The sequence below is a fragment of the Phoxinus phoxinus genome, assembly GCF_949152265.1.
Source record: "Phoxinus phoxinus genome assembly, chromosome: 14".
NCBI lineage: Eukaryota > Metazoa > Chordata > Actinopteri > Cypriniformes > Leuciscidae > Phoxinus > Phoxinus phoxinus.
The window spans coordinates 22,276,107-22,288,263 of record NC_136889.1 but is presented as its reverse complement, the minus strand read 5'-3'; the positions used below and the strand labels follow the sequence as shown (position 1 = coordinate 22,288,263).

At 37.6% G+C, this 12,157-nt stretch overlaps 1 protein-coding gene across 5 annotated transcripts in view; it reads right to left on the bottom strand.

Moving 5' to 3' along the window:
- Window positions 1–11,871, bottom strand: part of LOC307011088 (uncharacterized protein) — a 180,938-nt gene extending 169,067 nt beyond the window's left edge. For 3 of the 5 annotated variants that reach the window (XM_079636406.1, XM_079636405.1, XM_079636407.1), the window contains exons 1-4: window positions 11,710–11,832; window positions 10,043–10,167; window positions 8,091–8,162; window positions 6,556–6,655 (exon numbers count right to left, since the gene is read on the bottom strand). In XM_079636406.1, coding sequence (XP_079492532.1) covers window positions 6,556–6,655; window positions 8,091–8,162; window positions 10,043–10,167; window positions 11,710–11,711 — 299 coding nt within the window. In that variant the 5' untranslated portion in view covers window positions 11,712–11,832. Of the gene's footprint in view, window positions 1–6,555; window positions 6,656–8,090; window positions 8,163–10,042; window positions 10,168–11,709 lie in introns of all 5 variants that reach the window. The other 2 variants (XM_079636408.1, XM_079636409.1) reach the window with 1 other exon arrangement.
- Window positions 11,872–12,157: the final 286 nt, after the last annotated feature.

The window sequence follows — 12,157 nt, the reverse complement described above, 5'->3', positions numbered from 1 at the left end:
CGAAGGCATGCTTCACTCAAGATTTTACCATTGAGTGGATGAATAATGCCTTAAATAATGCATTTAACTTTAATATATTTCTCAAAAAAATCAGATGGCTTTGCAGCAATGCAAATGCAAAAAGAATCAAGTTTGCAATGTACACACTGCAGCTAAATCCTGTTCCGTACACACACAGTTCAGTCATTTACGGGAGTGCATGGCAACCGCATTCTACAACGGAATTAACTTCCAAAATGCAGGTAGTGAAAAACGCATTTACAAAGATTCGACGCAATGTGTATGGAACCGAACCGAACAACTCGTTTTAATGACGTAATTTAACATGCATCAGAAATGTTTTTCTCTTCTTTATGTGCCGCGCAAGAAATCACAGGGGAAGCGGTACGAGCCTCGACTCATTCGTGTTGCCAGATCTTGCTGGGAAAACAGTGAACAAGAACAAGCCCACAATAAACAGAAATAAATCCAAATGCTTTATGCTGAAAATAATACCAAAATATCACAACCCGCACCTTGAGATAATGGTAACACTTTATTTCGATAGTCCACTTTAGACATTCTAACTATAAGTAACTTTGCAACTACATGTCAACTAACTGTCATTAAAGGATTAGTAGACTGTCTGCTTAATATTTGCTAACACTTTATTTTGATGTTCCCCCAACAGACATTCTACTGACTATAAGTAATTTGGCAACTACAAGTCAACTTATTCTCCTAATTTGAACCCTAACACCCAACCATAACCTAACAGTCTACTGACAATCTACTACAGTCTAGTTGAAAAGTTACTTATAGTTAATAGAATGTCTAATGTGGACTATCGAAATAAAGTGTAACCCAAATAACTCTGTAAACTTGATCGCTTTGAGCCAAGCTAAGAAACAACAAGCCAAAAAACGCTTATACATTTGCAATCAAAATTATTTAACTCCCCTGATGACCTGCAAGACATGTATTGCTGCCGAGAACAAAATTTTATGAAAACAATTCAATAAAGGCATTAGTAAACTATTATAGAAAGTTTATCAATGCACATTAAAATGTGATTCTGAGAACTTAAAGTTGATGAGAAATGAAAATTCTAATTGGGTCTAAACATTTATGTACAAAAATGAACCCCCAAATTTTGTGCAGAACCTTTTATTCTTTATAACTTCCAATAGCCGCTGCCTGTAAGAGCTTAGAAGCTTCTGTCGCCTCTCTACTGCAATCTCGGCCCATTCCTCACTTGAAAAAGCTTCCAGATCACTGATAATCTTTGGTTTCCACGTACGACTGGTTTCTTCAAATTCCACCAAATATTTTCAATAAGATTTAGATCTTAAGTCCGTGCAGGCCAGTCAAGAACATTCTACGACTGATCCCTGAACCAAGCTTAAGAAGGTATGGATGCATACTTTGGGACGCCTGTCCTGCAGGAAAGTCCATTGATCATCAAGCTTCAGTCTCTGCTCCAAAGGCATCACCATATTTTCCAAAATGGCTTGATACTTCAAAGAATTTATGATGTCCTTCCTACAGTCAAGCTTTTCACTTCCTGCAACAGCAAAGCACGCCCATAACAAGACTAGACCACCTCCATGTTTGACCATGAAGATGGTGTTCTTCTGCTCATGAGCTTTGCCTTTTTTGCATCAGACATACCGCTGATGGGTCCAAAAAGTTCCAGTTTGGTCACATAACTCCATAAAGCATTCTTCCAGAACTCCACAGGTCTATCCAAATGAGTATTAGCATATTCAAGTCAGCCTTTTATGTTCTTCTTGGTTAAGAGAGGCACTCGGCAAGACGTCCATGCTTGTCTAGTGTTCTGCTTATAATCAGCATTGAAATATTTTTTTTCCTTTCATCAAGTCATCTTGCAAGTCTTTGGCAGTAAATTGAGGGGTTTTCTCAGTTGCTCCGATCAAAACATTTTATTCCCCTTAATGAAATTGTGCTTTATCTTCAACACCCTCTAAGGTTTTCTGGTGCAACACATTTTAAACTTATGAATAAGACTGCCAGCTGTGTCTCTAGACACTTTCAATGTTTGGAAACCTTGTATCCATTGACTTTGTAATGTAATAAAACTATTTGTTCTCTATAACTTTTGTGAGAGCGATTTTGGCTCTGGTCATTTTAGCTAACTTTAGCACATGCATGGGCTAAATGTATGTATGTGTAACAGCACAAGCTAATTCAGTTTTGTTATAGAGTTCCCAAAGCCTTTCAACACAAGTTTGTACAGTACCATACCAAAACAAATAAGTGACATAAAAACAGCAGTGTTGAATAATTATGACACCGCTGTATTACAACAACAAAAAATCCTATAACTCAAAAGCATCACTCCTGAAACTTTACAGTGTGTAGGTGGCCAAACTTAAATGATGCTTTTCAATAACATCTGAAAGTCACTGGTGATTACTATGTATGTTCATACAATGAAAGAATATTCTTATAGCCTCTCCTTTGCAAGCCGCAGAAGAAATTAAGTCATGAAGGTTTGAAAAGTCATGAGGATTCCAAGAGAACATTTATCTAGACATGGAAATAAATACGCTTACAATAATAGCTTAAAAAAATACTTTACGGGATTTGCTGAGTAATTGATTTCATGACTACAACCCCAAATTAGACTTGATACGACCAGCCGGTGGAATGGACTTGTGCCGAGTGAGACCTCATAAGTGAGGGCAGTGTTTCGAAGCGCACCAACCTGGGCACTGTGACATCAATTCACTTCATCACTGAGCTGTTAAATAGGGACATCAGAGGCCATATGCCAAATATGATGGGATGCAACACTCTAACACAGCCTAAACTAAAACTAATCTCTGAACATTTAGATGAATAAACAAATAAATGCTGCCATTGCTACAAAAAGCCACTCACGGTTGTTATAAGTTTGTTCAACCATGCTTAACATTGGGACGTTGATATGGTAATGTAACGTAATGTAACGTAACATAATATAAACCACGTTGGAGTGATTTTCACAAAGGAGTGAAATTTGTGCACTACTACTGGCACTACACAACTACACAGCACTGAAAAATAATAATAATAATAATTACATTAATAAAATTCCACAAGTCTTCGATTGTCTACCCCAAACTTGTACAATTATTTGAGCCAGCAATCTGTTTCATTTTGGCCATTCAAATAAATAGATTGCAATTGTGTTTGGTGGCTTTGTGCCGATAGTGGCACAGAAATTACAGACTTCACCTTCAAGAGTTTCATTTTGGTCACAAAAAAAGGAAAGAAAGAAATTAATCAGCCCACATAGAAACAGCAACTTAAAAAAAAAAAAAAGTTGGTCAGAAGCTGAATAAATGTGTGGTGTGCCTTTTATCAACCACTCAGTTAGGACTACTGGGCGAACATCACGTCATGCAATTAATATTCATGAGCTAAGCCCATAAGCTTTATATTGTGCTCCCCCCAACACTTTTCAGATCGTTCCCACGCTCCTTTCCTCTCATAAAAATGAATACCAAACATGCAATTAACACATCTTAGCAGAATCATCTGTGAAACAACTAATGGAAAATAGTCTGGGGGAGTACAGCCTTCTCTTTCCATGTGACTGTATCATTTCCTGCGAGTAAAGTGAGAGATGTTTGGAGTTTGTGCTTGGGACTCTTTGACCCCTCTTCTGCACCCCTTCGACACATCCAGCTGACTAACACCATCACCTGTCAGAGATCAGCTTAATTGAGGTCTGGCAGGGTGTGTGCATGTGTCTGTATGGGGGTCCGGGTAGACAACTTGGCATTCTCGTCCCCCGAAACCACACTCCACCTCCAGCCAGGGAGACTCACAGTTGGTCCCTGAGGGCCTGTCTGAGCAGCAGAGAGAAAGCCCCACAGCAGGCCGCTGACCACCAAGCGTTAGATAGAGCAACAGATCGCAAATCATCTGACCCACGGCCCCTTCAGGGTCCAGGGGAGCAAACAGTGCGTTTACAGTTGTTTAAAAAAAAAAACTCTAAAAATATCCTCCCTTTCTCTGTGCAGATGACTGAGTGTTATTTTTCACTGGTGAAATGTGTGGAGGTACAAGAGACTGGAGGTACTGAATCTTTATGGCCAACCCAGCAGGTGTGCTTGAAACCAATGATGAAACATAAATTAACAAATGACCTACAAATGCTAAACAATACTACTTTAGTTTGCAATGCACCATGTGTTTCCATACTAGGATAAAGGGGCCCCAAAATCGTAGACTTTCGGACAGTTAATGTTTTAATCTTATTGCTTTAGATAAATGATCAAACCAAGTGGTATTTGCAAAACAAATTACGCTAGACCTTTTCTCAGAACCTCTTCTAGCAATTACATTTAACTAACTGGTCCCAGGGACATTTTTAATGGATTTATGCAGTCAGTTTCTCCTTAAGTTCACACAGATGTAGCCCATCACGTTAACTATGAACATACTGAAAGTGTCCAAATGCTTTGTCTTAATCTTGAACCGTATCCTAAAGCAATAAGTAAGGAGAGGCTGTGTGGTACACAAGAAAAAATGTGACAACCTAAAAAAATATATATACTACAGTTCACTACAGTTCAATTCATATTTTTATTCAGCAAGGACAGATTGAATAAATGTCAAAAGTGACAGTAAAGACATTTATAATGTTACAAAAGATTAAAAGAATTTTAAAAAGTTTGTATTCAAAGAATCGTAAAAAATAATAATCAGTTTTCACACAAATATTAAGCAGCACAACAGTTTTCAAAATTGATAATAATAAATAAATATTTCTTGAGCACCAAATCAGCAAATTATAATGATTTGTGAAGGATCATGTGACACTGAAGACAAAAAATTCAGCAATATTTCACAATATTACAGTTTTTACTGTATTTTCAATCAAATAAATGTAGCCTTGGGCAGCCAAATAGATTTCTTTCAAAAACACACACACAAAACAACAACTTCTGAATGGTAGTGTACTGATGTTCAATAAACTGTAATACTGTTCACTATTCATGGTTGCAATCATTTGCAGCAAATTTAACAACAGCTTACAATAATTATATTTTGCTTGTGAAGCATACCTATGCTATCTTTCTTAAACAAATGCCAATAGATTTGTCCACTGTGCATTAAAAGACAGGAAGAAAAATCTGTTCTCAAAATTCTCCTACGTCGTACTTGAAAATGACCACTGGAACGGCACTCAAGGGCAGACATTAGACTTAAAGTAAGTTAAAGAAAAGTAAAGAAAAGTAAAGAAAGCAGAACGATCAACGGCAACATATGCACATCATTTGATAAAAAAATCCAAGATTGTGGCAACAAAAATGCTGTGACATTTTCTTCACTTTTTGTCAGATGTTTTTAGTGCAAACCCTACACTTTTATGTTTGTGGCATAATAAGTTGTGTATGACCATGACGTATGACGGACTGGAACGCTTTGAAGTTGGAAGTGGCGAATTTTAACCTCAGTCTTCCCCCATATCTGACTTTGTCTGGTGCGCGCCAATCCCACCGGTTTTTCAGCAGAATACAAAGGAGTTCTTTTGAGCATCAATTTGAACTCATACGAGCTCTTTGGATTCAAGAATATGCTGTGGGGGTTTTTGTGGTCTGGACGACTTGATTTTGCCGGAACACAGCGTACATATTACATAACATGCATAGATGTCCAAGGCTGTTATGTAGATTAAACACCTGCAATGTCTAACTAACTTAGAAGCCTTCCTTGAACTTGGTGTCACCCTTGAGCTGTAAGTTATTAGAGTCATTTTAAGGCAATTAATATACAGGACATGATTCCCCATTACAGCTTGATTTCTCTTCTAGGCGGCAGTCCATTACAGTCACCTCTCTTTCTCCTTGGTCGAGCCCACTGCCCACGGTCTGCAAATGAATTCTGTCCAAATTATTCAACATGTCTCACGGCTCACCTCACAGTTTATCCTTATTAGCCAATGCGAGGGGAATTATCTCAGCGAGCTCGTGATATCTGGGTCATTCCATGTCAACACACCATTAAAAGCATCCGCGACATCTACATAGTCTTTCTACAGGATATCATCTGAAGTGAAAGCAAGCTTACACCATGAGAAAATATCGGTTTGCTCTGCAGGAACCCAATAACGGCCTGGCATATTATCAAAACTTGAGAGGCGGAAGCCCGTGCGAAACTGCATTCTCAAAGCGTTTGTTCAGCTAGGCAACCAGCGCTCTATCCCGTACCGGCCTCTCATGGAGATTTATATGAGAAGCTGTCAGAAAGGCGAACCGAAACACGCAACATGTGGATGTTGGGCATTAATTCAAACTCCCTTCATAACATGCTCATCACAGCACTGATTCTGCAAGGAACTGTCCTACTTCTTGCTCTCCAGATGCGAGAAGATTCTACACATCATCGATCACATCCAAACTATGTAAACATATGGATATGCACATTTGCTGCAATAACTTCCAGCTTAGCCATCACAGTTAGCTCCACGTTGTTTTCAGGCAAAACGACCACCTGACTGATGTGCGAGTGGAAAAGTAAAAGGCACAATATCAAAACCTCATCAATATTTGCAGAACTTACTCTGTTGGTTTAAACAGGGGTTTGCTCCCCAGTCTAAACAATAGCCGGTCGTCCGTCACCATGCCTTTTCTCAGAAGGAACTTCTCAGCTAAATCGAATCCTGTAAACAAGAGGAGAAAAAGAAAAACATACATTACATTTATGCATTCGCCAGTCCAAAGCATTTGAGTGTAAACATTTGGGGAATTGAAAACATGACCTTAGCGCTGTTAGCGCAATGTTCTGCTAGAGGAACAATGTTAGCTTCAGGCTAAAGAGATTTTTACTAAATGTCGTCCCATACAAACTGCTGAACACGCATTTGTAGTCTGTTATGGGGAATGATTAGTGTTAGCAAAGCATCACTGTACTGTTGTTCATCAAAAATTCTAGTTTTATGGCCTGTCATAAACCTCTAAGTATTAAACTTCTGCAATTTGTACAGACTCCATTCAAACTTTATTTTGTAGATGATTTCAGCCTTTAGGCACATTGTTTTGATACAGAATAGCAAATCTAACACACAATCCATGGCATTGTGATATTTGCATACAAAATTGTGATTGGACAATATTCTTGCATTCATTTGTATATTGAATAGTGATTGTTTTTTTCTTTCATGCCATCTATTGAACCATTAACAATATCGTTAATAGGGTTTTTTTAGAAGAAATGTATCTTTTTTTTTTAGCAAGTATGCATTAAATTGATCCAAAATGTCTACTTCAAATAAAGCAGCACTTTTTTTAACATAAGAAATATTTCTTGAGCGCCAAATCAACATATAAGATTGATTTCTGAAGAATCACGAGACACTGAAGATGAGAGTAATAATGGCTCATTAGACACAAACATTACATTGTAAATACATAGATATGTATACTATAGGTAGATGCCACATCTGACCGCTCCAGACACTTCTGCATGCCCACCATCTTGGAACTGTCAACGTGTCGTCACTCACAGTAAAAATTAATGATACCACAACATTGCGTAGCTTCTGGTTGTGAAACCGCCTAGATTTAAATTCCTGAAGAAATGGGATAACCTTTCACAGGTGAGAATGTGTTTTTATATGTATTAACTCTACATTTTACTATGGCACATTTTAATGTTTTTACTTTTACAATGGTCAGTTTTTAATGTCGTGTTAGCTGACGCCTTCATCTTGTTGCATTGTGTAAGTTTAGCAAAATCATACATGGTTCTAACTACGGTTGCAGACAGACAGTCAACTTGCTCTCGAATGTTCACGTACCGGCTTTGACTGTTCCAATATGGCGGACGGCTTACGTATAGTGGCCCATAGAAACAGCCGCTGATGAAGCAAATCTTAAAAACTAAGCTTACCTACAACATAATTCATTAGCTGGCTTGCAAGAACTGGTATTTCTTCAGGAAATGCTAAATTAGCTGTACAAACTGCTCTGTCAGCGTCAGCCATGTACAACATTAGGGGTGTTTTAAACAGCCTGCAGTTTGATGTTTAACAGCACTGCATACGGATGAGCTGTGCTTGATTTCTGTTTGTATATACAGTGTATCTTTGTTTGTACCTGTGAATTCTCTGTGAATGTTCACATTGGTATGCCATATCTCCTCCAGCTTTAAGGATGGACATGTATGATCTGCAGAAGAGAGGAATATTATACATTAATGAAGCAATTGAACTATTAAGGGTTTCAGCTTGTTTAATTTACAGTTGTCACATTTTACTCCACATAATATTTCTCAGGGTAGGTTTATTTTTATTTTTATTTTTATTTTTTGGTGTGTGTATGATGACACATACCTTAAAGTCTTGGCTACAAAAAAGCCATTCCAAAAATTCTTACACAGGAAATGATGAACTAAAAACTTTGATTTGTAGCAACAACAAAAAAGAATTTGAAAATCAGAAAAATGGTTGCTTTAAAGAAGGAAAGAACTACAACTCCATGGAGCATTGCAAATTACAATCAAAATAAAAAGGATAAATATAAAACTATTGATTTGAAGATTTTGATTATGTATATAAAAACAATATATTTCACATTTATTGGAAAATATGCTTATTTAGATACAAATATTTAAGTAGTTTGAGAGCATATGGAGACTGACTATTACAATAATTTGCAGAGCTTCATGGAAGTGTGCAGGCAGTTGTTTTGGTGTGATTTCCCGGTGGAATTTGTTCAGAATCATGGTTAAATGTAGGTTTGCATCAATAGTTCTGCTGTTATTTGCTTATTTGAAATAATATGAGCTGATGGCTTCAAACAAAAACATACATCAATCAACAGCCTTGTAGCTCACAGTCGGTCTGAATTCAACAGTTTATAAGTTAAAGTTAAAAATCAATTCCCCAATGGAGAAAATAAATATGATTATTATTTCTGAAACCCCACTTGTTTACTCTACAGTCTTATTTTTATTGAAGCTGAACCAGTAAAACAACTATGAAAAAGCAAACATATAAAAATGCAACATTCAAAACCATCAAACCATTGCTTTGGTTAACAGCTATTGTAAATTAATAAACTGTAATCAAATTGCGAAATGTAAAGTGTGTGACAACTTGCCCCAACCTGATATTTATTAAAACCACTCCGATCCTGAGAACACAATTCAATAATTCAGTCAAAATCCACCGTTGTTATATAGCTGATCAGTAGTTAGGCCTACAGAAGTAGTAGCCTAGTTACAGAGACCTCAATGACCCCTAGCACGGTCAACCCACCAATGACATTGCTGAAGGACGAATTCTTCTTCATCAAGAACAATTATACTAAATAAAGAGGATGCTCACAGACACAAATTAAAAAAAAACACACAAACATATCTACATCCACAGCCAGCCGCACACCTACAAAACACACCATTAACAGGAAATTCCAAAAATCAGCACATCTGCTGGCAAACTGCCGACTCTTAAGGAGAAGAAGCACATGCTGTAAATCCTCTCTAAATCTCTTCCTGGATGTCACGCTCGCACAGTGGATCACGGGAGATAGCAATCCACTCAGCTGGCAAAAATATTGCTTGCCTGTCCTCTTGTTCAGGGGACTCTCATTCGTGGGCATTTACACTGTGCAATAATATTCCTTAAACCGCCCCAGGTTAATCTGAATGGGGCCGATAAAGCAATTCTATTGGACACATAACACCACAGCGGATGTGTCCTGGTGCCTTCTGACTAATGCCACCCAGGTCAAGGGCTTGACGCCATGTCCTCGCAAGAAGGAATTTCAAATAGCCGTGCAAGAGTCCCTGCTTCTTAAAGAAGGGCGAGGTGCCTTTCATCGCAAACAATTCATTTGCATACAAGGATTCCAAACAAGAAAGCCGAAACAGAGCGCTAATTAAAGTCGATGACAGAGGCGCTCTGCACCCCGAGCGGTGAAGTCAACATTGACCTCTCGTGCGGAGACGAACAAGGCTTGAAAAACCAAACAGGCGTAATCTATTCTAATCAAACCTTTTGTGAACGGACAAGAATAAGCAAACATCTCGGGGACAGCATACGTACCTATTCTCTCATTCACTGCCATTCCTGAAGTAAAAGGAATGGAATTTACGATCCACAGGAAAACAGTCCATCTGAGATAGTGATTCATGTCGTCTTTGGCACATGTGAAAGGGCCCCTCGAAAACCTAGAAATAGAAAACAACGTCACTTTTACAACTCTTTGATGCTCTTCTGGGTAACGCAACACCACTTGTTACTGTCTGTATGATGATTGATTGCTTTTCTTTTTGATATGCCTTCACAATTCAGTTACTTTTCATTAGGTTTTACTGATAAACAACATTTGAAACTAACTTTAGTGTCCTATACTCAAGGATAATCACTATCAAATGGATAGCTACTGTATCTGATAGAATAAGCAGGAACAGACCATGCTGGGTAAAATTCATCTAGGACTTCAATTATGTGGTGAAACGTCTTAAAGCAAAATGTCAAGTGTGACATTGCACTCCTCAGAATAAACTCCAGGCCAGAGTAAGTTTCCAGCATGAGGTGCTTCTGGGGACCCAGTGCCAGATTCCTGTAAACTAATACGATCCGTTACCCACCGCTGACTGTTGTTATTGAGCTCTTAAGTAACAGGGCAAACAAATTGCGCTAAATAATTAAACACTTGTGCTACGGAGTTTTAAAACACATGCAGTTATGCAGGACACAATCATTAGTGCATCTCTGTACATAAACGTGGAATAAATTGGTTTGGTGTGAGCTTCAAACTCAAGTTCAAAGTTTGAACTTTCAAGAAAGCAATATGATAAAAATTAAGGCTAGGAATATTTTTGTGAATAGAATGCAGTACTACATGGGTAGTGTAGTTTACACAATGTAATGTAATGTAGTGAATGAAAAGATTCAACCCACTAAAATTAAAATAATTTGTAGTTCATTGCACTTGTTTACCACTTTGAAAGGCTTTACTAATTAATAAAATCAAGCTAAAAATCTGCAAAAACTTATATCAATCAAAAATGACAACTTTTTGTAAAAGATAGATGGAAACCAATGCTGTACTCTGATCATACAAGCGGTTGTTATTGCGCTATGTGGAATATATGTACTTTTAAACAAGAATTTTTAAACACTTTATGCTTTCTTCATACACATTTAAACCTAAAATCTTGATTAGTAAAAAAGCTCATCTGCGTTTTATCAACTGACTGGTACACACTAAAAACAGTAGCCTAATCTAAATTAGAGAAACGATAATTTTATAAATGCATTTATTCAACGTGAAGCTAAAACTGGACTGTTAGTATCAGTAGCCTATATGAATTAATCCATCATTAATAGTGCTCAAACGCCACGTGCACCTGTTTGATAATACAGAATATATAAAATCAAAATAGCTTCTTAAAACTTAATACAAACTGACTAACAACAATAAAAACATACAGCTGATGCCTAAATGTGTCACGTGCATGGTCAGAAGCTACTGTTTACTGCAATTTCTCTGTGTAACCGAATGATGATATGACGATCTCTCTCTCTCTCTATCGCTCTCTCTCTCTCTTCTTGAAGTACACGAACGCCGACAGCACAGGACTCACAGTGGCGTTAAACTCAGATGACATCAAACATGATCATTTAAAAAATGACACCGCACGCATACTGTGCAAAAACACCTACAAAGTCACAGCAACCGAGACAAATGAACACCGGCTACTTACATTTGCTGAGAAAGTTTATTATTCCAGCGTAAACACACAGCACAAGCAAAAATCCTGTTGGGCTAATTAGCGCATTTTAGGCAGCTATGGGTCCAAAGCACACTTGCAAATAAAAGTGAGAATGAAAGCTCGTGCAGGAACCGTGTCCTTATTTGTCGCACTGCCTGACCCTCCCACCCACTCATTAGAGAAGCACACATCAGGACGGACAGGACACTCTCAGGGGCTCCCTGTGGAACACGCTACAGCACACACACCAATAGCAGGGATACTAACTTTTCTTTTTAATTAGAGGTCAACATTGTAAGAAAAACTTTGCTAAATAAAAAGAGAGAACATTTATATTTTATGTGCTTAAGTTTTTCCACATTTGTAATAAATTTTTGACATTGTCAAACATTTTTGATTGTTAATAATGTCAACTGCAAGTATATTTATAATATAATTT